This window comes from Netta rufina (genome assembly GCF_964035555.1).
Source record: "Netta rufina genome assembly, chromosome: 3".
In the NCBI taxonomy this organism is placed as follows: Eukaryota; Metazoa; Chordata; class Aves; order Anseriformes; family Anatidae; genus Netta; species Netta rufina.
In genome coordinates, this window is record NC_140125.1 from 20,061,104 (window position 1) to 20,085,893 (window position 24,790).

At 50.6% G+C, this 24,790-nt stretch overlaps 1 protein-coding gene across 1 annotated transcript; it reads left to right on the top strand.

The window, feature by feature from the left end:
* On the top strand, window positions 1–24,239 carry VASH2 (vasohibin 2; the record flags this gene model as incomplete). Its single annotated transcript, XM_084283676.1, has 7 exons — window positions 1–318; window positions 2,860–2,948; window positions 4,959–5,015; window positions 11,487–11,561; window positions 17,932–18,313; window positions 19,193–19,311; window positions 21,760–24,239. The coding sequence occupies 7 exons, from the start codon at window positions 1–3 to the stop codon at window positions 21,827–21,829; spliced, it is 1,110 nt and encodes a 369-aa protein (XP_084139802.1). The 3' UTR covers window positions 21,830–24,239.
* Between the last annotated feature and the right edge of the window lie 551 nt (window positions 24,240–24,790).

The following is a 24,790-nucleotide window of genomic DNA, read 5'->3' on the forward strand; positions in this document are numbered from 1 at the left end:
ATGACGGGCACGGCGGGCGGAGGAGGAGGAGGAGGAGGAGGAGGGCGACGCCGGGCGGCCCCGGCTGCAGCGGCGGCGGCGGGCGGGGGCCGTTCCCGGAGCGCACAGCCGCGGGCGGAGGGCGGCGGTGGCAGCGGCAGCGGCGGCTCGGAGGAGGAGGAGGCGTCGCGGGAGGGCGGCGTGCTGTTCCTCGTCAACCGCAGCGGCTTCCCGCTGGACGGGCAGACGTGGGAGCGCATGTGGGGCCACGTGGAGCGGGTGCACCCCGACGGCAGCGCCGTGGCCGCGGCCATCCGCAGCGCCGCCAGGCTGGCCCGGGTAAGGGCACCCCCCCCCAAGCCGTCCCCGGGGTTAATTAGCGCTCATTAGCCGGCCTCGGGGCGGTGGAGGAGAAGGGGGGGGGGTCTGGCTGGGAGCGGGGCGAGTGGTGGCTGCGGGAATCTGCTCGCTCCGTGGCTGCGGTGCTGCTCCGGCCTTAATTACCCTGGGGGTTAATTGCGGTGAGTTGAGCCTCTGGGGGCTCTGCTCTGCCGGCTTCACGCTGCCAGGTAGCGCAGGACCTGGAGCACAGCAGGCAGATGCCGTCCTGCTCACTAGCGAGGCATGGAGGGGTTGGAGCAGTTTCACTGCCCACACAAGAGTGTTCCCATCCACGGGATGCTCTCCAGCCCCGCTGTGATGTTTACATCGGCCTCACGCTCTGCGGTAGCTCTGCTGTCTCCGGAGGCATCACGGCTTAGAAGTCACAGGGTCAGGGTCTTCCATCAGTCTCTGAATTTCCCTTGCTGGGTTGATGCACGCCCTGCAGTGCTGTGCTGGCATTTCGGTCATCCTGCTGTGTGCTGGGATGTGTACCCCCTCGTGTCCGAGCTGTGCCAGCATCGCCCTGCATCTCTTGTGCATAGCTTCACTGTGCTGGTTTTTGGGTGCCTGGGGTCTGTGCTGAGGCTGCACCCAAAATACCTGTGTGTTAGGAGGCGCTGAGCAGCAGGCAGCGTGCCACCAGCCCGGTGCTGTCAGTGTGCAGCAGGGAGTTGCTCTCGGTGCAGCACCTCGGGGCTCCTGAGGACTTGCTGGGCAATGCAAGGCAACAAAGCCTCCTGCAGTGTGACAACCCCAGCAGGGTTTTGCCTGGCCTGGGGCTCTCCATGGCCATAGGATGGGGAAAAAGCCCAGGAGTTGCTACATCTGGAAACTTTAATTCACTTTATTTAACTACTTGCACTCCTGAAACTTGGGCTGTGCCTGGTGTGTGTAGTACAGCTCTGCCTTAGTGCCAAGAGTGACGGGCAAATAATTCACCCAAACCAAAGGCATTGGGGCTGGAAGGAGCTTGTGAAACTGAGAAATTGCCTCTAATGAAGAGCTTATGCATGGAAATTGGGATTAAGGGACGTCAATGAGCCTTACCCGTAACTTACGCTTGGAGTGACTGCAGGCCCGTCTGCGCACGCTGCCGTGTCTCTCTCATGGTGCTGAGGGTGATAACAGCACGCTGCAGACCTGGCCATCTGTCTATCTTCCATTTAAAATACGTTTCTGTATGCCAGCAGTGTAAGAATCTCTATTTTCTTCCCTTACTGAGGCCTGTTTACAATTTGACTGGAGTAACTAGCTGAATGCTGGCTTGTGATCTCCTTGGGGGGACGGATGCTCGCTCCCCCAAAACAACAAACGCACAAAATCCCTTGCTCGTAGTGGAGGTGGGAGCCTGGATGGGAAAGTGTGTAACAGAGACAGCTCCAGACTGTTCAGCCTCGCTTTTTTTGTCTGTAATCGTTGGCTTGGAGTGCCTTTAGAGCTGTGATGTTTTGCTTTATAACCCTTAGGGCTGATCTGCCCTGTTCCTGGAGCAGCGTGGGGCTGAGCTGTGGCTGTGGTGGTGTCGTGGCCCCACGTGGGTTGTGTGCTTCCCTCCGTGTGTTGTGTCGTGCCTGCCATGGGCACTGCTTTCTCAATTTGGGTTGGCATTAATATTTAAGCAAACCGTTCCCTTGATTGCGTTTGTAAGAATTGTGTTAACTTTTAGCAGGGCTTTCCCCCTCATGCACCACTGCCTGTTTTGGCACGTGCTGACCCCTTTTTTTTGCAGGCACCCCCTTAAAATAAGGGGGATTATGACAAAGAGCTGTCCCTTTCTTGCGTGGTTGCAGGCTGAGGAGCCACGTAGCTATGGGGATTAAATATGGATTGAGTGCCAGGCTTCTTATGGTGCTTAGGCACAAGCAGATGTCTTAGGGGATTTTTGAAAAATCCCATTATGGTGCCAGTTTATATCTTTAAGTGTCGTAATATCATTAAATATCTGGGTCCCAGGTGGTCTCCAAGGTACCCCGCGACCCCTGCCCAGCAAGCGGGCTGTCGATAAGCAGCAGATGGAAAGTTACACAGCCCAGGATCCTTGTCTCCTCTTATCTTTATCTCCTGCTAGAGGAAAACAAAGATTAGGCTTGAAATGAATCCTCGGGTGAGGGATGATGACAAAGGCAGCCCTGGGACTCTGCTCCTCTGAAACGCCCTAAGCTAGAGAGGGGGGAGGAAAAATGTAAACCATTTGCCTCCTGCCCTAATCTGCCTGTCCCTCTAGGGAGGTGTTGGAGGGACATCGCTGGCAGCTGTGATGGGGTCCCCTTGCTGCAGCAGGGACGAGGCTCGCCCCGGTGCACAGGCATTTGCTGTCACAAGTGGGATGGTTTTGCCCGATGCCTGAGTTCACTTTGGGCTGGAGCCATCTGTGCCGCCGCGTGGTATCGCGTGAAGCGCCTGCCTCTGTCAGAGCAAATCGCTCATCCTCTCCACGGGGAGCGGTGGCTGTCTAACCTCTTTATTTCTATTTATTTTATTTTTTCGTTTGTCCAGCCCTCGGTGCCGCCGGTGCCAAACTACAAGCTCTCCATGTCGATCCCGGAATGGCTCCAGGCAATACAGACCTACATGAAGATGCTGCAGTATCCTTCTTGATACTTTGATACAGCCTCTGGGGAGAAGGCTGGCTTGGGCCTCGTGAATTAACGGGGTTTACTGAAGCACTCGGGCTTGGGATCATTTGGGGTAAAAGGACTTATCTCGGCACAGCTGAAGATTTCTGGTGGTACCCGCAGCCCGGAGCTTGTCACAGCAATCCTGTGGGCTGCGTAATTAACTTTAAATGATACTGAAGAATTTTGCTGTGGTGATACTGGTGAGAACAGAAATGCTCGTTTTGTAGTTGGTGTATGAGGATGTTATGATCAGATCATGATGCCTGGAGAAATAGTATGGCATCTCTTCATAAAGGGATGATGGGGGGGCAGGGTTGTGGCAAACCCTTTCTCCCTCAGCCCTGACGGTCCTGAAGGGCTCTCTGAGGCCTGCCTGCTTGCTCAGGACCGTCTGCTCTCTGGAGCCCAGGGGTGGGCAGCCTTGCCTGTCACTCAGGGCACTAATGAAGGAATCCTCCCCACAGGCCCTGCTTTCGGTCCCTTTCTGATGCGGTCCTGAGCCACAGGAAGGCAGGGGCAGCGGGAGGGAGGCCCTGAAGCAGTGCGTGGCTGTGGCGATGTGCGTGTGGGGGAAGCGGCGGAGCTGAGGAACGAATGTGAGGTCCTGGTAAAGATTAGGAAAGGATATGGGTGGCAGCTGGAAGAGCATCCGAAAATAGCAGGGCAGGCAGCAGTGGGGATCAAAGCCCCGTCAGGGGCTGGAGCCGCAGCGGGGAGGAGGCTGGGGCCAGCTGCGCTGTGGGGAGCGGCTGCTGTAGGGCCAGGCTCTGCTCTGCAGCCCTGCAGTGTTGCAGGGTGAGGGATTTGGGGTGTGTTTGTGGTGGGGAGGAGCAGGGCTGTGCCAGAGGGGAGGCCGTGTCATGCGGAGCCCAACAAATCGTTGTTGTTTTCCAGCGGTTTTGAAATCCTGTGCTCTGCTGTGGAGCAGAGACGAGCCTTAGGCGTTGGGTTTGGGTCTGTGTTCAAAAGAGCTTCAAAGGGTGCTGGGGAACGGGGTCTTGGCTTCCTTTGTGGCTAAAAGAGGCTGTGTGCTTTGTTCGGAGCGCTCTGGGGAAGGGCCTCCCGAATGGGGCTTTGAAGGCAGGAGGGAGGAAAGCCTTATTTCTGGGGAGCGCCGAGCTCCAACCGGGGCCAGTTCTGAACATCCTGATGCAAGCTGGAGCTTTATTTAGACCACGGTCACACAGCCAGCAGCTGTGCTACTCACCCCTTGCCAGGCAGCCTTTGTCTGCACGGAGTCACCCCTTTCTGCCCTGGTATCAGCGCTGTGATTTTGCTGGCGTGAGTGTTCTTGTGGCTGTGCTGGGGATCTGATTCAGCTGGAAAAACAGCCTAGCGAAAACAAGTGGCTGGTGCGATTTGGGTTTTGTTTTATTTTTTTAAGGGGGTGTTGTTTGTGTTGGACAGACCAGTTTCTGATTTATTGTGTTGCTGCTTGAACAGCTTTGCTCGAAGAGCAGAGGAGAGGCTGCTCTTGGTACTGCTGCACATCAGCTTGCATTTCTAGCCGAGCGGTGCTGAGCTTTAGCTGGCGGGTGGCTGTTTTCTGGCATCCTTTATGATGAACTTACGTGCTCGTAGCAGTAACTTATGTTCCTGGTTTGCATTTAGCTGGACATTTCCATTTTAAGTGCCCTGTATGTTTTAGGGAATGCTTTATATTTCCAGATGTAAATGGCTGTATCTGCCGTGCTGCTTGTTTGCAGGTCCCGCGTGAGCTGCGCGGCTGAGTTAAAAACTTAGGAAGGAAGCCAGCTCTTTGAAACAGTGAGTGGTGTTGATTGGTTCGAGTAGACTACAAATGCCTTCTCTCCCCTGAAGGGGGGAATTTTGTCAAGCTCTGATGTAACCCAGTCGTGAGTGGGAGCTGGAGGAAAAGAGAAGTCATAACACACCGATGCCAGATGTGTCATATCAGATGTGTCATTTTATTTTTTTGGCTGTTCAAGTTGCTTTCCTTTAACAGACAAAACACAGATACAATCACACGGGAACTCAGTTCTTCGAGATTAGGAAAAGCAGACCTCTAAGTGGGTAAGTGTCTCTGGAAGTGGCCTACTGTCCTACTCCCCATAAGCATGGAGGGCAGTTGGCTGGCATTGTGGTGTTGTGGCAGGCTGCCTGGCGCAGCCCAGGCTTTGCACGTCACTCAGCAGCGATGTGGGAGCTGCAAAGCTTGAGTGTACAGAGTTCGAAAAACTCAATTCTTGCTTGTCGGTGTTGTTTTGGGGGTACTGTACTGTTTTTATGGGAAAAGTGCAAGTCCTGATGTTCTGATTGCACTACAATGCCCTTTACTGATGGTAAGAAGAGATCAACTGTGCAAAATACTGCAGAAATCTTGGCATTGTCTTGGGCTCAGTCGCTTCCCCTGGAGGATCACAAGGAATAGTTCAAGTCGTGGTCTTGCTGCTCCTCGTGCCATTCCTTCCATCTGGCTGACTCCTGCTCTGGGTGACACGGAATTGTGCAATACGAATGTGAACATGTGCACAGGGAGCGTGACAACAGGGAGTTGGGATCCCTTACATGTAAGAACCGTAATTCTGACAGCTCTTTAAGAAGACTCAGTAAGTTGGCAGATTAGGGTGGGAAGTGATATTGACAACATTGTGCTTTTAGTTAGGGCAAAATTTAGATAAGCAGAATGTATTGACTTCTGTGGGCTGGCCCGTCTAGCTCTCCCGAGCTGTCTGTCACTAATTTAATGGTCCCTTGCTATAAATTCCAGTTCCCATCATAGCTCTAGACTTGAGGTTTTCATCTTGCTGACAGCAATTTTTACCACTTCCTTTCTCTATGCAATTTTACTGTACTGGTGGAACTAGTTTAGAGGAAACCCTGTGCTTTGAATAAATTGAGGGCTTTATACAAGCTTAAACCAATTTTCAGGTTGGTCATTCATGTTCAAATTCGTCTCATTACTTTTTCACAAGGAAGTGGAGGATGAGAGTGAGCTCACTGCTTGAAAGGCCCATGTTTTCTGTGTTGGGCTTGATGAAAGTCTGGTTTATGAGGACAGTGCTTTTTGCTGAAAGTGAACCAGTGGTGCTCCCAGCTGGGGATGTAATCATGGCTTTGGATCCCCTTCTAAGTGGTTTCATTTCCTCTGCTTACCTGCCTTTATTGTTTGTGGCTTGGGCACTTTGTATTTGGCTTCTCTCCTTGTTGTCTTGCTTCTGAGCAACCTAGTTAGTGGTGATGGGGCTTCTGGAGAGCTACAGCTAGCGTCACTGGAAATGGCCAGCCTCCTAGGGCTGGCTGCTGGCTGTTTGCTGCCCATATTCGCCCCTATTTGGTGTATGTTGGACTCGCACAGCATTAGGTCCTAACCCTGTGTTGGTTTGCTCCAGCTGCAGGTATTTCCTCCTGCAGTTGTCCTAGGCAATTGGTTCACCTGCTGCCAGGCCAGTTTTCATCAGAGTTCAACAATCACCCATACCTACAAGATTTTTATTTTTTTTTCCTCCTGGGAGGCTTGTTCTGTTTCACAGGAGCCCTGAGCTGTGTCTCTGGGCTGCTTCCTTTGTCCTCAGCTGGCGCCTGGTGGACATGCCGTACGCTGGAGGAGCTCGTCTGGAAGATGCTTCGTGACTTCCAGCGCGGTAACAACGGGCCCCTTGTGCTGAGGCAACAAGCGGTGCTTTGAGGAGGCTGCTGTGGTGTGAGTGGCCTTGCTCGCTGCTGAGGGGCAGGAGATGCATGGGGTGGGAGGCAGGAGCGCTGTTTCTTGCCTCAGATATGGGGAGAGCCACACTGGGATTGCTGGTGTCCCTCCAAACCCGGTGCCAAGCTCTCCTCTTGCTGTGCATCGCCCCTGGCGTGCAGGATCCCTTGCTTGCTGGTGAGCTAATGCAGGAGCCTGCTGGCAAAGCAAAGCTTGTGTTTGCAAGTTGATCTGGCAAGGTGCTGCATGCTGTTGGCTCCCACCGACTCCTAGAAGTTGAGGCTGTTCCCAGAGCCGTGATTTATGGGTGCGAAGCGTGTTTGTTTCATGTTACGAAGGCTCGGGCTAGTGACAGTGTTACAAGGCCTTTGGCAGCCTGTCTTCCCGAAAGCTGGACACAAAGAAGTTGAACACTAGGTGGAAACGATTAATATTTATGAATTCATGCGAAAGTTTCCTGAAGCATATTAATGAGAATTTCTGTTATGGAGGGCGGGCTAGATATTATGGAGATTTACTGTCAGCGTTGGCATCGTGCATGCAAATAAAGATGCGTGGCTGGGCTTAGGAAGGAGAGCATAAACTGCTTATAGGAACTCAGAGCATTAAGGAACTCGCAGCATTAGGTGACACGAGCTTGACATAACTCAGTATTAAAAATCTCCTGGGAAAAAGTTGGTTAGCTATCAGCTGGCATCTAGGCTAGCATCTCGGCTTGCCTGGGTTTGCTGTACCTGCACAAAAGGTTTGCAGGTGCAGGAGTGCTTTGCTAGGAGAGCACGCAGGTCTCCTGACCCGTGACACTGTCCTTGGCAGAGGCTTTGTGATGTGTGCTTTCCTATGGGGCAGGCAAAGGGCAGCGTGTGGAGGAGGAATTTGAGGAATTGCAGCCTGGAACCTGGAGGTTTCACATCTCTTTTTGCTTCGTTTGGGAAGAATAAAGCTGCCAGGAGCCTCTGAAAAATTAAGGAGAGGGAGCTTTCATGGGCCTCATGCAACATCATTGTGTTAGTTCCCAGCTACCCATCAGGTGAGATGGAGCAGTAATGTGGAACCTGTTCAGATGACTGGAAGGACTTAAATACAAATCCCACAAACAAACCCTGCTCAGAAAAGCAATCTAAGAGCCTGATGCTGTTTCATTTATTCTTTTTTCCCTTCCTTCATTAACACGTATATGTAGCCTTTCTGGTCACAATTGATACCCGAGTGTGGTAACAATTCAGGAGTGAAATCAGGTGAAGCCAAGGCAGAGAGCACTTGTAATGAGTCATTGTTGAAGTGAGCCGGGTGCAATGGAGTTAGTTCCAGGTGACTTAGCTGACAAGCAGCCTCCAAACCATTTCTGCTTCAGGTGGAGAATGTGGGCAGGATGGATGCTTACGTTGGAAGCAGGACGGCAAAGGTAGCAGCCTCCTTGGAGGAGGGAAGAAAAGGGGTGTGGGTGGGAAGGAGGTCTAGGAACTTCCAATTTATCTGCAATTTTGGGAGAAATGCTCGAGCAAATAATCAAGTGTCTGGAACGTAACAAGGTGGTAAGTAACAAGCAATGTGAATTTAATCTGACGTGGTTTGTTTCTGATAGTTCCCCTCTGTGAGAGCATCGGAGCTGTTGTGTGGAAGGGATAACTCTTCGCTTCAGTCTGGCCTTTGGCAGCCTCCAGATAAGGCCGAGACATCCAGTCTAAATGAAACTCTTGGGACGTAAGGACTCAGCCTGGTGAAAAGCTGGGCCTGGAAAGTGTTACTAACCAACATCTCGTTCCTGGTCTAGCAGAGCAGTTGAGGTTTGCAGTATCTATCCCAGTTCAATGGTTTTCTTTCATTAATGGCACAGATATGGCTGTTTACTCCTGTGCTTTGTGGCCCAAGCTGGACGAGGCTTTGCAAGGTGGAATTAGGCTTTGGAGAGCAAGAGAGGTGGACTGGGAGTTAACAGCATGCTGGTTTGGTTGCAAAAATACTTGCAAAGCTGGATTCAGAAGGTAGACAGTGTTTGCACTGGTGTGGTGAGCTCAGGTGAAGGGTCGTGTGCGAGTCAGTTGAAGAGAGTCTAAAAGGGAAAAAAGCAACAAACATTGCCCCAGGCCTAGAAAACGTGACCTGTGGGAAAGCTTGAGGGGGAGAGGGGTTTATTTAAAACAAAACCAAACCCTGTTTTTTCCTATGTTTGCAGAGAGGGCAGATTACAGCCTTCTGCATACACAAATGTGTGTTGCAAGAGGAGAGATAATAAATGGTCTCCTGCCCGCTGTGGATAGCAGAAATAGCTTCTGATTTAAATTGCGAAAATAAAGATTTAGTTTGAACACGAGGGGACCTTCTTAGATGTGAGGTTAAGTATAGGATAGATTTAGTGGGAGCTTTGCAAGCCTTTGAGAAGCCAGTTAAAAGTAGGTTGGAAAATTATCGGCGAGGAGTGATTTAGATTTGGCTTATGCTACCTCGGTGGCTTAGGGATGCTCTGAAGGCCCTGGTCCTGATGCAAATGCAGTTTCTGAGGCTGTGGTTCGACTTGAGCTTGTTAGGAGCAGCAGGAAGGCTCTCGGTGGTTATTGAACTGGGTCATGCAAATAACCTCCGTGGCCTGTGTTGGAAACATGAAGGAAAAAAGTGTTTGCTGGGTGTTCCCCGGGACTCCGGAGTACGTGCAGGGCTTGTGGGGGTGTGCAAGGGTGGGGTGGCTGGATGCACAAGTCCTCAGGGCTCAGCTTAGCCCCCAGCCAGCTCTGTTTCTGTGCTCCATCAGCACTGAGCACCTCTTGCTCCATGGCATGGTCCCCGGAGCGAGGCTGGTTGAGCCCCTGAGTTAGGAGAGCTGCGGGGTGCCGTGGCCAGATCTGGGCAGCTGCAGGGGGCTGAGGAGGGTGACCCATGGGCCCTGGCCTTCCCTTCCAGTCCCTCCTTCCAGGGACGGCTGTGATTCCTGCTTCCTTATGCTTGGATGCTGGACAGGAGGGCCTCCTGCGGTCCCTTCCAAGTTCCAATTACCCTGTGATGCGATGTAAAGTCAAGGAGAGCTGCTGCTGGCCTCAGAGGGAGCGGCTGCTGTACATCAGTAGGACTTCTAAGCAAGCAAAATGCCTCTCGTGTTCAATTTAAATCTGCCTTAATAACCACGGAGCATCTCACAAAGCTGTACTTCAAAACCCAGCGCAGACAGAGCCCATGTTAAATACAACTGAGTATTTAAATACCGGGAGTGTCGCTGCGACAGATGAGTTGGTACTAATTTGGCTGCTCGCTTAGGCCGATTACTTTGAAGGCTCCCTCCCTGGCTGTGAAGTCGCTGCTGTTTTATCCACGCTGACAGCACCTTGGCTTCATGGCAGCAGCGAGCTCGTGCAGGTGGGCGCTGGGAGACCTGATGCTGCTTGCCGTGATGCCGCGGTTACTCCAAGCCCAGTGTGAGCAGGGAAAGAGGTTTGGAAATTGAGTGGATCGCCTTGTTTGTGGATGCATCCTGTGCTGCACACACTTCTGGTGCTGGCGGGGAGGAGGCTCTGCAGCAGCTTCTGCCCGGCCAGCTCTGAGGAGCCCCTTGGTGTGCCCTCACCGGGGCTGCTGCTGCTTGCTCCAGTGGTGGGGCTTTTCTCACTGATGGTGGGCATGTAGGAGGCAGACTGGCTCTAATTCGTCTTCTGTGTGGCAGGCAGAGTGTAAAGAGCAGCTGTTTACAAATGAAGAGATAATTTCCAGCTCGGATGAATTGGGTGCGGAATCACTGTGACAGGCAGTAATAACACTGGGGGCTGCGCCGCCGCTCGCGCTGCGTGTGGGGTTTGAAATGCATGGGATGTGTGCGTTGGGAAGGGGGAAAACAGATGAAAATATGCATCTTGAGCCATTAGTCATCTTCTCTAGTACAAATATTTCTATCTTTTAATGTCGTGTTTCCTCGAGAGCCGGGATCTCTACGAAAAGCTCTCCTCAGGGAAAGGATATGGTTAGAGGAGGCTTCAAAATAGAAGTCGTCCTTTGGGCTTTTTTTTGCTGAATATTTTACCTCTCTTTGTCTCCTTCCTGTAATTTTTTAAAAACTCTGCAGGATTTGTGGATCTGCTGGCAGAATAGGGTAGGGTACCTTGTTGTTGATGGTGCAGTATCGCTCTGACCTCAGCTGAGATCAGATCGCTTGCTTCTCGTCACAGTGCTGTCCCCGTCAGATGAGGCTGCTCCAGAGACAGAGTCCAGATTCCACTAAATTCTGTGGACTTGCCAAGATCTTGGGGATGCATAGTTTGCTGCATTCCTGTAGGAAATCCTGCGTGAGAGGAGAGGAGCGGCAAGATGGTAACTCAGCTTGAAATGCCTGTGCTGACAGAGCTTTCTGCACAGCAGGCTTGGATAAAAATACATTAAATTCCTGCCTGCACCTATAGGCATTAGCTCAAATGGGCATTTGTAGCTTTCAAGGGATATCACAAAATTCCTATATCCTCTTTTTTTTTTTTTTTTTTTAACAGAAGAGAGCTGCATATTTTGAGAACTCAGCTAAATTTGGTCATGCTGTGGGAGCTTACATGATTGCCATCTTGCAGCTCAGCAGGGCTTTGTGTCGCAGTCCAGAGCGATGCTCAGGGCCTTGCTGGGAGAGGCAGCGAGAGCTGCATTTCTCCAACCCATCTGCAGAGGCATGGAAGGCGCTGGGATACCAAACACCCGTTTATTTTTTCAGTCATCCTGCAGAAATTAAGAGGGCTCTGGCAATCGCTGAAGAGGAGAATCAAGTTCACCAGCACTTGCTGAGATGAAAAATGGAGGTGTCTAGCTCTCAGAGTACAAGAGAATCCTTTGTTCCAACTGAAAAGACTAAAACCCTCTTGTTTCTGCACCAGGTTAATGGAGACAGCAAGAGAAATGACCAGGGAGTCCCTACCTATCAAATGCCTTGAAGCGGTTATCCTGGGGATGTATCCTTTTGTGTGTCTGTGGCTTTTTCCCCTGCAGCACTGTTGAACGTATTGCCCTCCCTGGATGATGTTTGAGATGCTCACAGCCACAGGTGAGTGCAAGCAGCTCAGAGACTTTCCATGGGATTGACCAACACGTTGCTGAGGTGCCTAGGTGTGTCGGGAGGAGCTCAGAGGCTGCGTGCACGGTTCAGAAGGGTCAGCTGGCGTTATCCCCACTTTGCCTTCTGCCCGGGTAATCTGCATAATGTCAGGAGCTGACCCAAAGCGCCCAGATAAGCAGCTGTCTGTGCAATCCTTGCTTTCTTCTTTGGTCTTTTATTTTATTTTGCCAGCTATTGTTGGAGCTTGTTAACACCTGACAAATTGTAGGTTCTGCGCTACATTTGTAATAGCAAAGTCGTGTTGTGATTTTTTTCTCTGCAGTTGTACTTAGTGCAGGAAAGTGCATAGTATAATTAACCATTGCATTAAGGTAAAGCTTAAATGCTTATTTCATACTCAAATCCAGAAAAGAACGCTTTCTATTTAGAGATGGGCTTGCTTCTTAATCCTTTTGTGCTCTTACTGGTAAATAAACTAACTTGCATCATCCCAAAACACCAGAGAAGGACGAGGCAGGACGACAGGAATAGTTTTCTACTGGATATGCCTCACAGCAGCTGATCAAGTTTGATTTAAGACAAAGAAAACCCAATCCAAAATAAACTCAAAAGCAGAACGGCTCCTCGAATGTCTCTGCTGTGTTTTGCTTGCTGCTGCTGCCCCCTCTCGTGGCAGCAGAAACCAGCAGAGCCTGTGCGTAGTGCCCTGTGTTGGCTGATGTGAGGGGGCAGCTGCTGGGGCTTGTGAGGAGCTTTCTGAGAGCTTCCCCCTGAAATTTGCTGCCTACAGATGACCTTTAACCTAAGAGTACTCTGGTTGGTTTAATAAGTTTTGACCATTTTATTTTTATTTGGGGAAAAAAAAAAGCTTTCTCAGGAAAGGTTTTCTTCTGCCTGTCTCAAGCCTGACTTCAGGATTTTTTGGGGGGCAAAATAGTTGAAGGTTCTGGATTATACTATTTAGTGGTGTCTGAAATTTCTTTTGATTTTTTTTTTTTAAGCTTTGGATGAATAATTTTTTCTGCACAGTACTTTCAAAAATGTTTATGGAGAACTTTTAATTGAGATTACCTCCTGAGAAGCCTTAGGAAGGGGAGAGAATGGGACAGGCTTGTCTTTTCCCGTGACTACTTTGCTGTCTTGGAAGCCTGCTGTGTAGGAACAGGGGCCACCTGCTGGGGTGGTTATCTTTGTAACAGCATGATGTTCAGCTAGTTTTTTTTTTTTTTTTCCTTTCTTAGCCATGAGATTTTGATCTTCAGCATCAGCCTCCAGATGCGGACACGGTGAGGCCAGCAGCTGTGACTTGCTTTCTGAGGTTGGGCAGCCAAGGCCATTGCATGTGCCTGAGCTGAGCATCCCTGTGCGTGTGTGGTAACCTCTGGCTCCCTTCTCTGTCCCCAGAAATAAGGTTCCGCTTGCAATTTGTGTGCTGGCAGGCTTTGCTGTGTTGCTTGGATACTGGGAAGAGCAAAGCCGGGTTGGGTGGGCCCTCGGCGTGAGCCTTCATTCAAAGGCCGCCTCGTACAGAGCAGCTTAGCAAGATGTCACTTTAATTGAGCAGCTTGCTGGCTCCTACAATTGGCCTCTGCAGCCCGACTTCTTATAAAACACTTGGGTAATCCCTCTTGCTACAGAATTAAGTTTTGCATAATTGCCTTCGCGCTGGATCTTGAAGCATTTTTATCTGGCAGTGAGTTAAATACCGGGCGACCCTGCCTGCACACACCGAGGGAGCAGCTGCTGTGAGGTTACCAAAACCTCACACAGATCCTACGGTATGACATTGATTGCAGCCCTCTGCACGGATCTCCTGCTCTGCTCTGCGTGGCTGAACTGGCTCCATATCCTGCTGCTTCCGTGGCCTGCTCATCAGCGCCTAACCAGAGGCATTCCTCCTGCTGCCATCCCCAGGGTATTTTCTCGGTTGGGCTGTAAATCAGCCGGGTAATGATGCGTTCGCCGCATCCATTACGAGCACTGATCGAAACTACTTGTGCTCAAGAAAGGGAGTAGTAAACCGAAAGGTGCCAGGGGAATTTTATCTGTGCCGTATTCTTTATTAAAACGCAGAGAACAAAATATCAGGGGGTAAGAGGGAAGCACAGCTCCTCAGGGGATCTTGCAGTGCTGTCTGTGACAGATGAATATAAGTCGCTCCCATTGACTGCTGTGCACCTGTCCTGGTTCGTGCGAGGTAACAGTCAGACCCGTAAAGTGTATTTATTAGACCTCCCCCTGCCCAGTAACATCATTAAATGAGGAAGGGGAGAGCAGAAGTGTCTCAGGAGGAGAGATAATTTAATAGCTTCTGCACTAGGCCTTCTGCACATTTAATCAGTGGGTGATGTTTATTGCTGCTGGAGTCCTGGGCCCATCCTGTTCTTCCTGCCCAGCAGGCAAATTCCTGGGCTAGGCGTGAGCCCCTTCGGGAAGGGGCAGAGTTTTTCTGCGGTCACTGCAGGATGGCTGGAATATTGATGTCCTCTCTTTGCTTCCTGCCAGCTTGTCTATAGCTCGACCTGCTCACGAACTGAAATATGGACCAGGAGAGTCCTGCTGAGTAGCTGCTGTCCCTCTGGTAGCTCATCCCATCCAGATGTGGGCTTGGTGTAGCGCCCTGCCTTGCCATCAGCAGTCCCAAACCTGGGATCTCAGCGCTGCTGGAGCTTGTGAAAAATGCTGTCTGGCTCCAGGATGTGCTGTGAAGCTTCCCTGGGTGCTTGCCTCTGGCGGTTGGATGCCCTCTGACGTTGCTAGCAGTTGCTTAGCTGTTCTCAGAAACAGCTCCTCTCTGCTTGCTGAAGCCATATCTGATGTGTGAAGTGTGATGTTTGCTTTCTTCCTGTTCAACCTCCTCACTCTAAGCTAGCAGCTTTGGTGTTGCAAGCCTAAATACAGCTGCCTCCTTTCACCTCTTGTCCTCTGAAGGGTGTGTGGAGCGCCTTACGGGGCGGCCTGCAAGGGCCTGGGGTCCTCTCACCCTTCCCAAGTTCAGGGAGCACCACGAGAGGTGGGGACCAGAAACCCTGAGGTTTTCTGTGCTCATTTTAACCGAAGTTGAGTGAAAAGGTCCTACTGGGTGGGCTCTGTAAGACACGCAGCACTACAACATCATCTTGTCCAAGTTAAATAGGGAGGATTTCAAGCACTGATTAGCGGCACAATGCGGATTCATCTGGTCAATACCAGATTAATCAGAATGTCTGTTTTCACCTCTGGTTTGCGATGCAGAGTGGAAATTGTAGTGGGGACAGCTACCTGCATCCCCAGTGAGCGTCAGGAGTGATGCTTGGTGTTCCTGCAGCACTTGTGAGCCTGGCTACTGGGAGAGCTGGGCGCTTACACGCCTTAGGGCATCGGTGCTGGCTGGCAGGTCTGATCGACCCATCCATGTTGGCCCTTCTTTCTGAAAAAGGAATTAAATATACCAATTTGTTTTGAGATGCTGGGGGCTCTGCAACACCACTTTGCACTGACTTACTGACTTTTTTCCCCTTGTTCAGAGCTCGAAGGACAAGCTCTCAGGGCTGCTCCCCATGCCTGTGTCCCCTGGGTGTCTCCGCCAGTCTGTGTCCAAGTGCCATGGAGCACCATGTCCAGTCAGCGGCCCGGCTCCCCTGGCCTGCTTTTGGGGCCTGAGCACCTCTGACGTTGGTGTCTCGTGGTGCTGTGACACTTGCTCCTCTTGAAGGGCTGGCGCCCTTGCCCCGTGTCCCCCTGCTGTGCTGGCTGCGTTTCCTCATGGCTGTGGGAGGCCGCTGGCAGCGAGCAGCCCGAGCCCAGCTCCCACAGAAGGCAGCTGCCAGCATGTCAGCCCTGTCAGCTGCTAGGGCCTGTCTCCAGAAATGTCCACGTTCAAAGCCCCGAGCCGGCATGAGGAAAGATCCTGCGTGTTACCAGAGCCATGCTGGGTAATGCCAGCGGCCTCGCCCCCGGGCACGCTGTGTGCTTCAGGCCAAGCTCTGCCCTCGCTGCTTGGAGCCAAACGCCCAGCCAGCCTCTGGGGGTGTGCGAGCAGAGCTCATTCCTCTGAGAAGGTCCCTCCTGGTCATCTCTGAGGGGATCAGTGTCCTCAGTGCCACTTTTGGGCTGTGTGGCCTAGCGGGCTGGGCCCTGGGATTCACAGCAGGGCCTGGGATCTGGAGGGCACCGAGGTTTTCGCTGCCCTCTCCCCGTGTGTTGTGTCGGCGCTGTGGCACATCCAGTACTCCCCAACTCAGTCCCGCAGTTGCAGTCCCGGCTCAGAAATGCGATGACGGCTGTGGCATCGGCGTGTCCTTGCCTTTTGTTTGCCACAATACAGCTCTACTCGGGCAGAGCAGAAAGGGAAAGAAATAACAATGATAGATGGATGGAGGGGAAGATCTGACGTGCCTTTCCAGCCCGTGTGCTGTGTATTTCATCTCGGGTGGGGACTCTCATTAAGTAGTCGCTCGGCAGAAGCAACCTGTACCTAAAGGTTAATTTCCACAGCAGTTGTTGCTGGGTTGTTTGATGGTGGGTAATTTCCAGCCTCAAAAGAGTCTTTTACTCCTACCTAGTATTTAATGAGATTAAATTGCAACTCCTCCAAGACCTCGTGGCGGAAGTGTGTATGTGTGGCAGGTGGCCACGAAAGCTTTGTGTGGGCTTAATAGAAAGGCGCTCGGGGAGCAGAGAGAAAAAAACCCTTTCATAATGAAGGGGAAAAATAGTGGCGATGTTTGAAAGCTTCATAGGTGTTAATAAAAGATACTGCTTTTTCAGTCACACGGATTGATAAATACAATGGGCTTCCGTAGGAATCTGTCTGTAGGACAAAAATTACTCTAACGTGGCTTTGATGCATGCAGGATGCTCCTTGGAAGGCCTGGGGCGAGGTGACCCTTCAGGCGAGGTGACTGGGATGAGTTTTGCAGTTGTTAGGGTAGCGCTGGGCCTGATCCTGACCTTGTGGTGTACTTAAAATTTGCTTTGTTTGGTGAAGGTAGTCCTGCAAAGATCCAGTGAGACCGCCGAAGACACAAGGGAGGTTTTGTTCCCTGTTGGTGCAGTTAAGTTATTCTTTTTTTTTTTTTTTTGGCCTTGGACAAAGGTGATCTCCTTGCCTTTGACTTCAGATTCAGTGGAGCTCATTCAGTGGCTCTTGTTTCATTCCTGTTAAAGAGCTTTTGGGGCACAAGGGAGGTGGGGGTGCTGGAGATCTCCATACCAGGCAGCTCCAGTGGGGACCGACACTAGTCCTCCATCCTTCAGGCTGTCCCGATGGCATCTCAGTGGCGCTGCTGAATTACCCTGCGGCTGTATTTCATCGTCAGACCCAGCGTGGGTTGGTGGGGTCTCCGCTGAGGGAGGGAAAGGCACCTGCTGTCCCTGGGGACTGGGAGGCCTTGGGGTGAGCGTCAGCTGTCCGGGATTAGCAGCGGGGAGCCACACACAGCGTAGGCGCTGACGCACGGCCACGTGCCTGAGGGAATCTCGCTCCTCTTCCCCTCGCCAGCATCCCGAGGAAACCACCTGGACGGGCGCGTAGCTCCCGCCTGAGATCACACATCGCTGTTACAGGGCTTGGCCCCTGGCCACTTCACGTGGTGCCTGTGAAATGGCCGGCCAGCAATCCAGGGACAAATCTTGCTTTTCAGAAATGTTTGCTCCTGGCCGTTTATCTGTGCTTATTTGGAGAAAATAATTATCAAGCTGGGAGCTTTCTTCTCCATCATTTCAGCAATATGTCACGAGTGCAAAAGCCGGTCTTGCACACGGAGTTGCCAGACTGAAGGCCAGCCTGTAGACTCCAAGCCAGAAATGCAACCCCAGAAAGGATTCTGAGCTCTTTGTGCTGCTTAAAGGCTGCAGGGATGTGTGAAAATGAGGATAAGTAAACAGCCTGAGTCATACCGAGCTCCGACATAAAAGGGAGGGATGTTCCCTTTGGGGAACAGAGGAGTTTGGTATTGGTGTCACATAAAGGAGTTCCCAAGGATCTGGGAGGATGGTCTCTGATCCAGCACGCTGAAATGAATGCTGGTACTGTTGTTGTTTTGTTCTCTCTTCCCCCCAAGCATGGCTGAGTCAGGCCCTTTCCAGCCTGAACAGTTGCATCCTATTCTCCGAGTGCTGAAAGGGGCTTTGGGCAGCATCAATTATTTCTGGGGCACAGTGAGTGTAAATTTGTGCTTATCAGCAGGCGGGGGGCCCTGTGGTCACCGCTGCTGGGTCTCTCCCAGCTGTAACTCTGTGCTCGCTTCTCAACCCCGTTGGTGCCTTGACTCGGCGCACGCCAGATACCTGACGAACGGGCAGCCCTCCGTGGAGCGATTCCCCATCAGCTTTAAAACCCACTTCTCAGGGAACTATTTTCATCACGTGGTGCTTGGGATTTACTGCAATGGCCGGTACGGCTCGCTGGGCATGAGCAGACGTTCCGATCTGATGGACAAACCTCTGACGTACCGAACTCTGAGCGACCTCATCTTTGAATTTGAAGACTCCTATAAAAAGTACTTGCATTCGGTCAAAAAGGTGAAGATCGGACTGTACGTCCCGCACGAGCCGCACAGCTTTCAGCCCATCGAGTGGAAGCAGCTGGTCCTTAACGTCTCCAAAATGATGCGCACAGAAGTCAGGAAGGAGCTGGAGAAGTTTGCCAGGGATATGAGAATGAAGGTAGGTCCTCGCCTCTGGGATACCGTGTCCCAGAGGTGGCTGTGCAGTCCCACAAGGTCGGTCGTGCTCCCCGGGGGGCTCAAAAGGCAGGAGGGGAGCAAACCCCTGGCAGGATGGAGCTTCCCCACCAGCTGGTTGGACTGAAGAGCCTGGAGAAAGGCGGGGAGATGGGGCTGTGGGGTTTGGCTGCCCTTTGGGATGAGGGGTGTCCCTGAGCGTGCCTCTGGCGCGGGGCAGAAGCTGGCCGCAGCCATGACGAGTGGGGATTTGGTGCCTTTCCAGCCTTCTGCTGGCAGCGGGAGCCGAGCAGGTGTGCTGCTAAGTATGGGGCTGGCTCTCGCCGAGAGGTATGTGGCACGGCCTCCGAGTTATTCTGGGTTCCCGGCCCCTGCCCTGCTGGCTCGTGGCTGGCAGCCCTCTGCCCGTTTGGCAGCAGCCCCTGTGTCCCGCTGCCACCTCTCCTGCCCCGCCGAGTAGCTCAGCAGGGTGAGAGGCGTGTGGTGACCCCCAGCCTCCACCTCTTGTACGTGTCTGACCCCAAGAGCTCCTGGAGGTGGCTGTCACAGGCTGATTTTAGTGCTTCTGGTAGAGGGCCCAGCTGTGATGTCTTTTTTTTTTTTTAATTTTTTAACATTTAAGTGGGGACTGAGTTGCTGACACCAACCAATTCTTGCAAGGGGCCCTGGCACAGCTACCACGTGATAACTGCATTGAGCTCCTCTTAACCTGGGGCAGGGTTTGCATAAACCCCAGGGGACTGAGGGCTCTTTGTGTGCCATCCACCCTACTGTCTGAGGCCCTTTGATTTTTCATTTTTTTTCTTTAGTGAATCATTGCCTTCATTGAGCGCATCTTCCTTCCCTCCCCCATCTCCCGCAGATTCTGAAACCCTCAAGTGCCCATTCTCCAGCGAAAGAGCGGTCCCGGGGGAAGTCGTTGTCCCCTCGCCGCAGGCAAGCCACCAGCCCGCAGAGACGAGCGTGCCGGAGGGACAAATCGTGAGTATTGCTGCACCAATGCTGCTGCCACCACTCGTGGGGCACAGGCTGAAGGCAACGATGCGTTATTGTACAGCACAGAGCTCGAGGCACGCTCACTGACACACATAGGAAAGCTGTACCAGGCATATTGGTTGCCTGAGAGGCTCCAGAAGCCAGGAGTGCTGGCGTCCCGGTGTTTCTGTAACAGCCCCTCTGTGCAGTGCCTCCTCGGAGGCCCTGCTGACCTCTGGTTCAGCTCTGCAGGGTGTTGGAGGGCTGTGACAGTACAAGTGGGGCTTTCACCTTCTTTTTTCTAGCTCTTAGTGCACTCTTGGGAGAAATGAACCTAGTTTGGGGTGCAGGAGAGCCTTACAGAGAGGCACGTAGTTTGATCCTGTTTAAGGGCGTTCAGATGTAGGCATTAGAAAGAGGAGAAGACCTCTAGGAGAACATCTCCTGGTGGTGGTGGGCGCCCTGCTGTCAGCGTCCCTCTGCCAAGCTGGATTCCCCAGGATGAGCGTTGTTATCGGGCTGTGCTGCTGACGGAGGGGTTGTCACTGAGGACCGACAGACAGGGACTGGAACAAGCGAGCCTTTTCTTGCCGAAGCAGAAATACTGCTCCCGTTGTATTCCTTCGCTTATAATCAGTTGAAAAACCAGACCACTTCCTTCGTGCGTCGCAGCTTCAGCTTTTCACCGGGTGCTGAAGGATGGGCTAGGCTCACGCAATGCCTCTACATGGAGAAAAGTGAGCCTCCAGGCCACGGGCCTTGTACGGCCGCCAGCGATGCAGCCTGCCGCCCATACCTTACATTGGGAAGTCGGGTTTGAGCCACGCTGCGTCGTGCCAGGAGGCTGACAGCTGTGAAAGCCCACACGTAACCCAGATCAGGCACATATTTGCCATCATTGCTTTTTAAATAGGCTCGCAGGCTCCTGCCTCAGCACTTATTTATTTATTTTCAAGTGGCTAACAAAGACGTTAGGCTAGCTTGCTAAAGATAACTTGGAGATACTTTAGCAGCAGCCTTTTATTTTTACTCCTGAATTCATACTAGGTCCACGATGCTGGGCTTTGGACGTCATCAGCACAACCCGACCTCCTTGTATAGCACCTGGATAATTATAGTCGTGGCAGGCCCTGCTCCTCCTTCACCTCCTTGCTGCTTTTGGAGGGATGGGATCACCTCTGGGGTTCTCAGAGGGCTGCTGTGGAATGCCCCGTGTCTTGAGGGGGAAACAGGACCCAAAGGCAGATTTATGGAGCTTTGCTGAAGTTTGGGCATGGTCATGAGACACCTCCCCCCCCTCCATTAGGGAAATGAGGAAAGGAGCCATCCAATTAAAATTTAAAATTTGCAGTAGCTTATATACAATTAGCACCAAAATGCTATTTTATAAGTAATAAAATAATTCCCAGTCATATTTCTACACTAGTCCTGCCTCTGCAAATCTGCCTCTGCAAAAAAATGGGTGCACAGTGATAAATCTCAGCTGAGGGGAAAGACGAGAGGGGAAACTGGGTGTTTTCTGCTGTGTATCGATGCATCCTTGGGAACCTAGCTGCAGCAAGAGGCCTTTGTGTCACGCACAGAGGGAAGGACTCTGGGTAAGGCTGATGGGCTTGAGGCTGACTCTGAGCTGAACATCAGCCATGCTTATTGATGCTGCGTTCGTTTGGTTTCTTCATGAATCTCTTATTTGCATGCTGTAATTACAGCTTTTTAGAGCATGCAGGGGAGGGGAGGGGAGAAGTGTTTTTTTTGCTCTAGCACGAGCTGGCAGGGGCTGAATAACGCGTTCGTTTGAGAGGCTTCACCTGCTGATGGCAAGCTGTTATTACAGCCTGCTTCTTGTCGACAATGAAATGGGATGGGCCTGCTGGGAAAAATCGCCCAGTGAAAAGCGTGCGAAAAGCCCCTGCTGGAGCAGGCACGGCTCCATTTCATCCTCAGTAAGGTGTTTGGAGGTGGCGGGGTTGGGAAATAGTGTCACATGGCGGCCTGCAGCAGTCTCTGCCCCTGAAAGTGTTTGTCAGATCTGTTTCCTTTTCATCTGATACTGAGGTTTTAACACGGTTGTGCTCTGGGTGTTGGCGTGACACTGCCCAGCTTTGGGATAACCAGAGGAGGCAGAACCATCTGGGCTCGCTTCAATTAAAGGGAGGGAAGGAAGGAGAGAGGCGTGGGAGGGGAAGAGGAAGTGTTAAGGGCTGGAAACCAGGTGTCTGAGGAGCTGGAGGAAAACACTGGATGACTGACTTGCCATTTTACTGCTCAGGCTTTAGCTGTGATTTCTGTGAGGACTTTGTAATTTAAAAAAATATTACAAAGGACTTTGTAATTTTGTAAAAATTGGGAAACTTTTGCAGTAAATTGTCCCTGGTTCTGCACGTGCTCTCAGCTCCTGCGTGGCAGTGTTCAGCCCGTTGTTGAGCAGCGCCCTCTTCCCTCCTTTGCCCACAGGCCCGCGGTGGTGGACAAGAAGGGAGACCTGGCCACGCTCAACGAGGTGGGCTACCAGCTCCGCATCTAACAAAGCCATAGGCTGGACAGAGAGAGGGCTTCCTTGGTGCTTCCCGCTGCACTTTACCTGCACTCCAGTGGAAGGAAAAAGGAATGGGACTATTTATTAACTCGTGGACGTTGAAAATGAAAGTGTTACCTAGGAAATAGAACGGGGGGGGGGGGATTTTTATTTTTATTTTGGTGGCAGTATTTATTTTCGTTCAACTCATGGAAAAGGCACCAGTGAGGAGAACCTCAAGTTGTTGGCCGGGATGCGAGGTTCTTTTCACTGTCTTGTGGGAGGTAATTCCAGGGGTATGCGAGTTTCTACAAGTAGAGTTTTGCTGTACAAGTGTTAATTGAATTTGGACATTGTGCTGGGTAGTAGCTTTGGGACGACTACAAAATCAAACACGGTCTTAAGGTGTGCTGGGGTGCAGTGTTTAAAAAAATTCGCAGTATTAATATTTAATTCAGCAATAAAAACAAGCAGTGCAGAAGTGGCATGAGTTTTTAAATTGTCAACATTACCTCACTAAACTTAATAGATATGCAAAACTGTCAGTATTACTGTTTTGTAACGAATTTGTACCGTTTCCCAGCATTTCTGGTAGTATTGGAACAGCACTGGATGTGCTCTGCCACCTGTATTATTGTTTTGTGCATGTTGCTGAAGGATGTTAGGTAACAGTAATATGCAAGTGTGTTCTGAAACACTGACATCTTCAGAAAAAAATGAGTTTTTTTAAAATGACAGTAATTGAATAACGAATTTCTAAACTTTAATAATTTTTTATACTTTGTCACAAGCTTTTAGTCTTTCCAGACTACACTGCTGAAGCACAAAACCTAGAGATTGCTGTTTTGGAGAGACAAGTGTTCGTGTACTAGTTTGTTTCTTGTGTATGTTCTTGGAATAATGGGAGAACTGTCAGAATTGCTAACCCGAGTCTTTCTGCTTTCCTTTCAACACTTGTATGCAACTTTGAACCTTGTCTTTGAAAGGCTGAGCAGGCTCAGACAGTGATGCCTTGACATCTTATATTAAGATCAGACATCACAGGCTGAAGTGAAGCTTCCACCGTGCTGCTGTAGGGAGTTTTTTTGTATGTGCACTGTAGTAACAGCTGCTTAGTCAGAGCTGAATAAAGAAGCTTGTGTTGGAACAAATTCAGCAATAAAATCAACTGTATGTCTGAAATAACCGAGAATCGAGCTCACCTGCTTCCTCCCTCCTCTGTCCTTCCATGCGAAGATTGGGCCAAGGACCTGTGGTGGATGGCAGCATTCTCAAGCGGTGGGGTAAGGCTTTCCTTGGAGTCTGCCTTTCGCGTTAGTGAAGTTCTCTGGAAGCATTTGAGGGCTGCATTCCTGAAAATATTTCATTAGGTGCCTAAACAGAAACTGGACACTTCCAAAAGTCCAGCTCCTACCTGTTGTGCTGTGCTCCCAGATGATACTGCCGTGGGACTTGTGTACTGCCTCTCCTGGGTGCTTGCTTTCGTTGGAATGGCAGAGCAGACAGGGCAGCAACACAACAACAACGATGCTTAATCAAATTGAAGGATTTAAGCTCCCAGAACCCTTCTTGTCTCAGCCAAAAATGGAATGGGTATGGGAGGAGATGAGTGCACGTACACAAACCTTATTGCTCAGAGAAGTCAGTGAACCTCATCTACCCAGGGCAGGAAGACAACACCGAGACCCAGCAACCTTCTGCAACCAGGAAAAGGCTTTTCAATAGTCAGGCTTCACAAGGCCTAGAAAGGCTTTTCAAATGTATTATACTTCTTTATACAAGATGACTTTATCGATTACAGGGAGGCCTTTCTCATCCCTCTCACCCCAGCCTTTTTTGCTCCTGTGTTCACAACAGGATTTTTTTTGGGTCGGGAGTATAAAGTTGAAGAGAGGGAGATTATTCTTTTGGTAGAAGTTCTTGTGTGATCTGACATCAGCTGCAGAGTTTGTTTTACACTTTGTGCTGCTCAGTGTCTTGTGACAATTTTTTTTCTTGTGTCCCTTAGATTTTTCATGGGTAAAACACTGTGGAAAGACTTACATGGTGATCAGCTGTATTCTATAGCATGAGGTTACCTAGTATCTTGCAAGTTTTTCTATAAAACCATTGTTTACTTCAGCTTGAGTGACAGTGGTTGGTATATAGCTTTTGCCAGTGTCCAGAGCAATTTGAGTTATTTTCTCTTAACCTCTAACTTATACTGAAACTCTTTTATGCTATAGAGCTGTGTGACAAATTGCTTTTGGGGGTGGGTCTTGCTTTGAAGTTCAGTTGAAATATTCTCTTGGAACTTGCTTATGATGGCATTTGTCTTACTTGTGGTTCTAGTGACTTTAATTTCCTGCAACATCATCAAATACTGTAGAAAACATGCATGCTGCTCTCTTTTTCATTACTTGTATGCTTAGGCACAGTATAAGACTTCAATAAAAATATCACGGTAGTCTTTTTAATGATGTAGGGTTATTTTTTGTCTTGTCTAACACTGGCTATTACAGGTAAGTGTCCAGGTTGTGATATTCCAGGAAAATATCATTTTATTAGGTTATAGTCTAGAATCAATGTGGCAAAAAGGAAGGAACCAAAGCAGCTTTTTGTATGCTAAATACCTACATCCATTATTTACTGTTCTACAAAGAAGTTTATGCATTAAACCCTTAAACCTCCCCTAACCATTCACTGGGTTACACTGACAGACTAGAACAAGTCTCTAAACCCTGAAACTCCCTTGCTGTGTATTCTTTCAGTACTGCCTTGTCCGTTTCCCTAACAACATACCCTAATGAAATAGAAAAAAATCTTACTTCCTGAATGGGTTGCCAGGGAGTGGGGTATGTTTTCAGAAGGCTGTCATGTTTACTGCCTTGAATTTGGCCATTTAAAGTGTCACAGTGACTTTTTAGAAGTTTAAGAAGTAATTTAAGAGTGTAAGTATTTGCCTTTGGCAAAACTATCCAGGTCCAACCC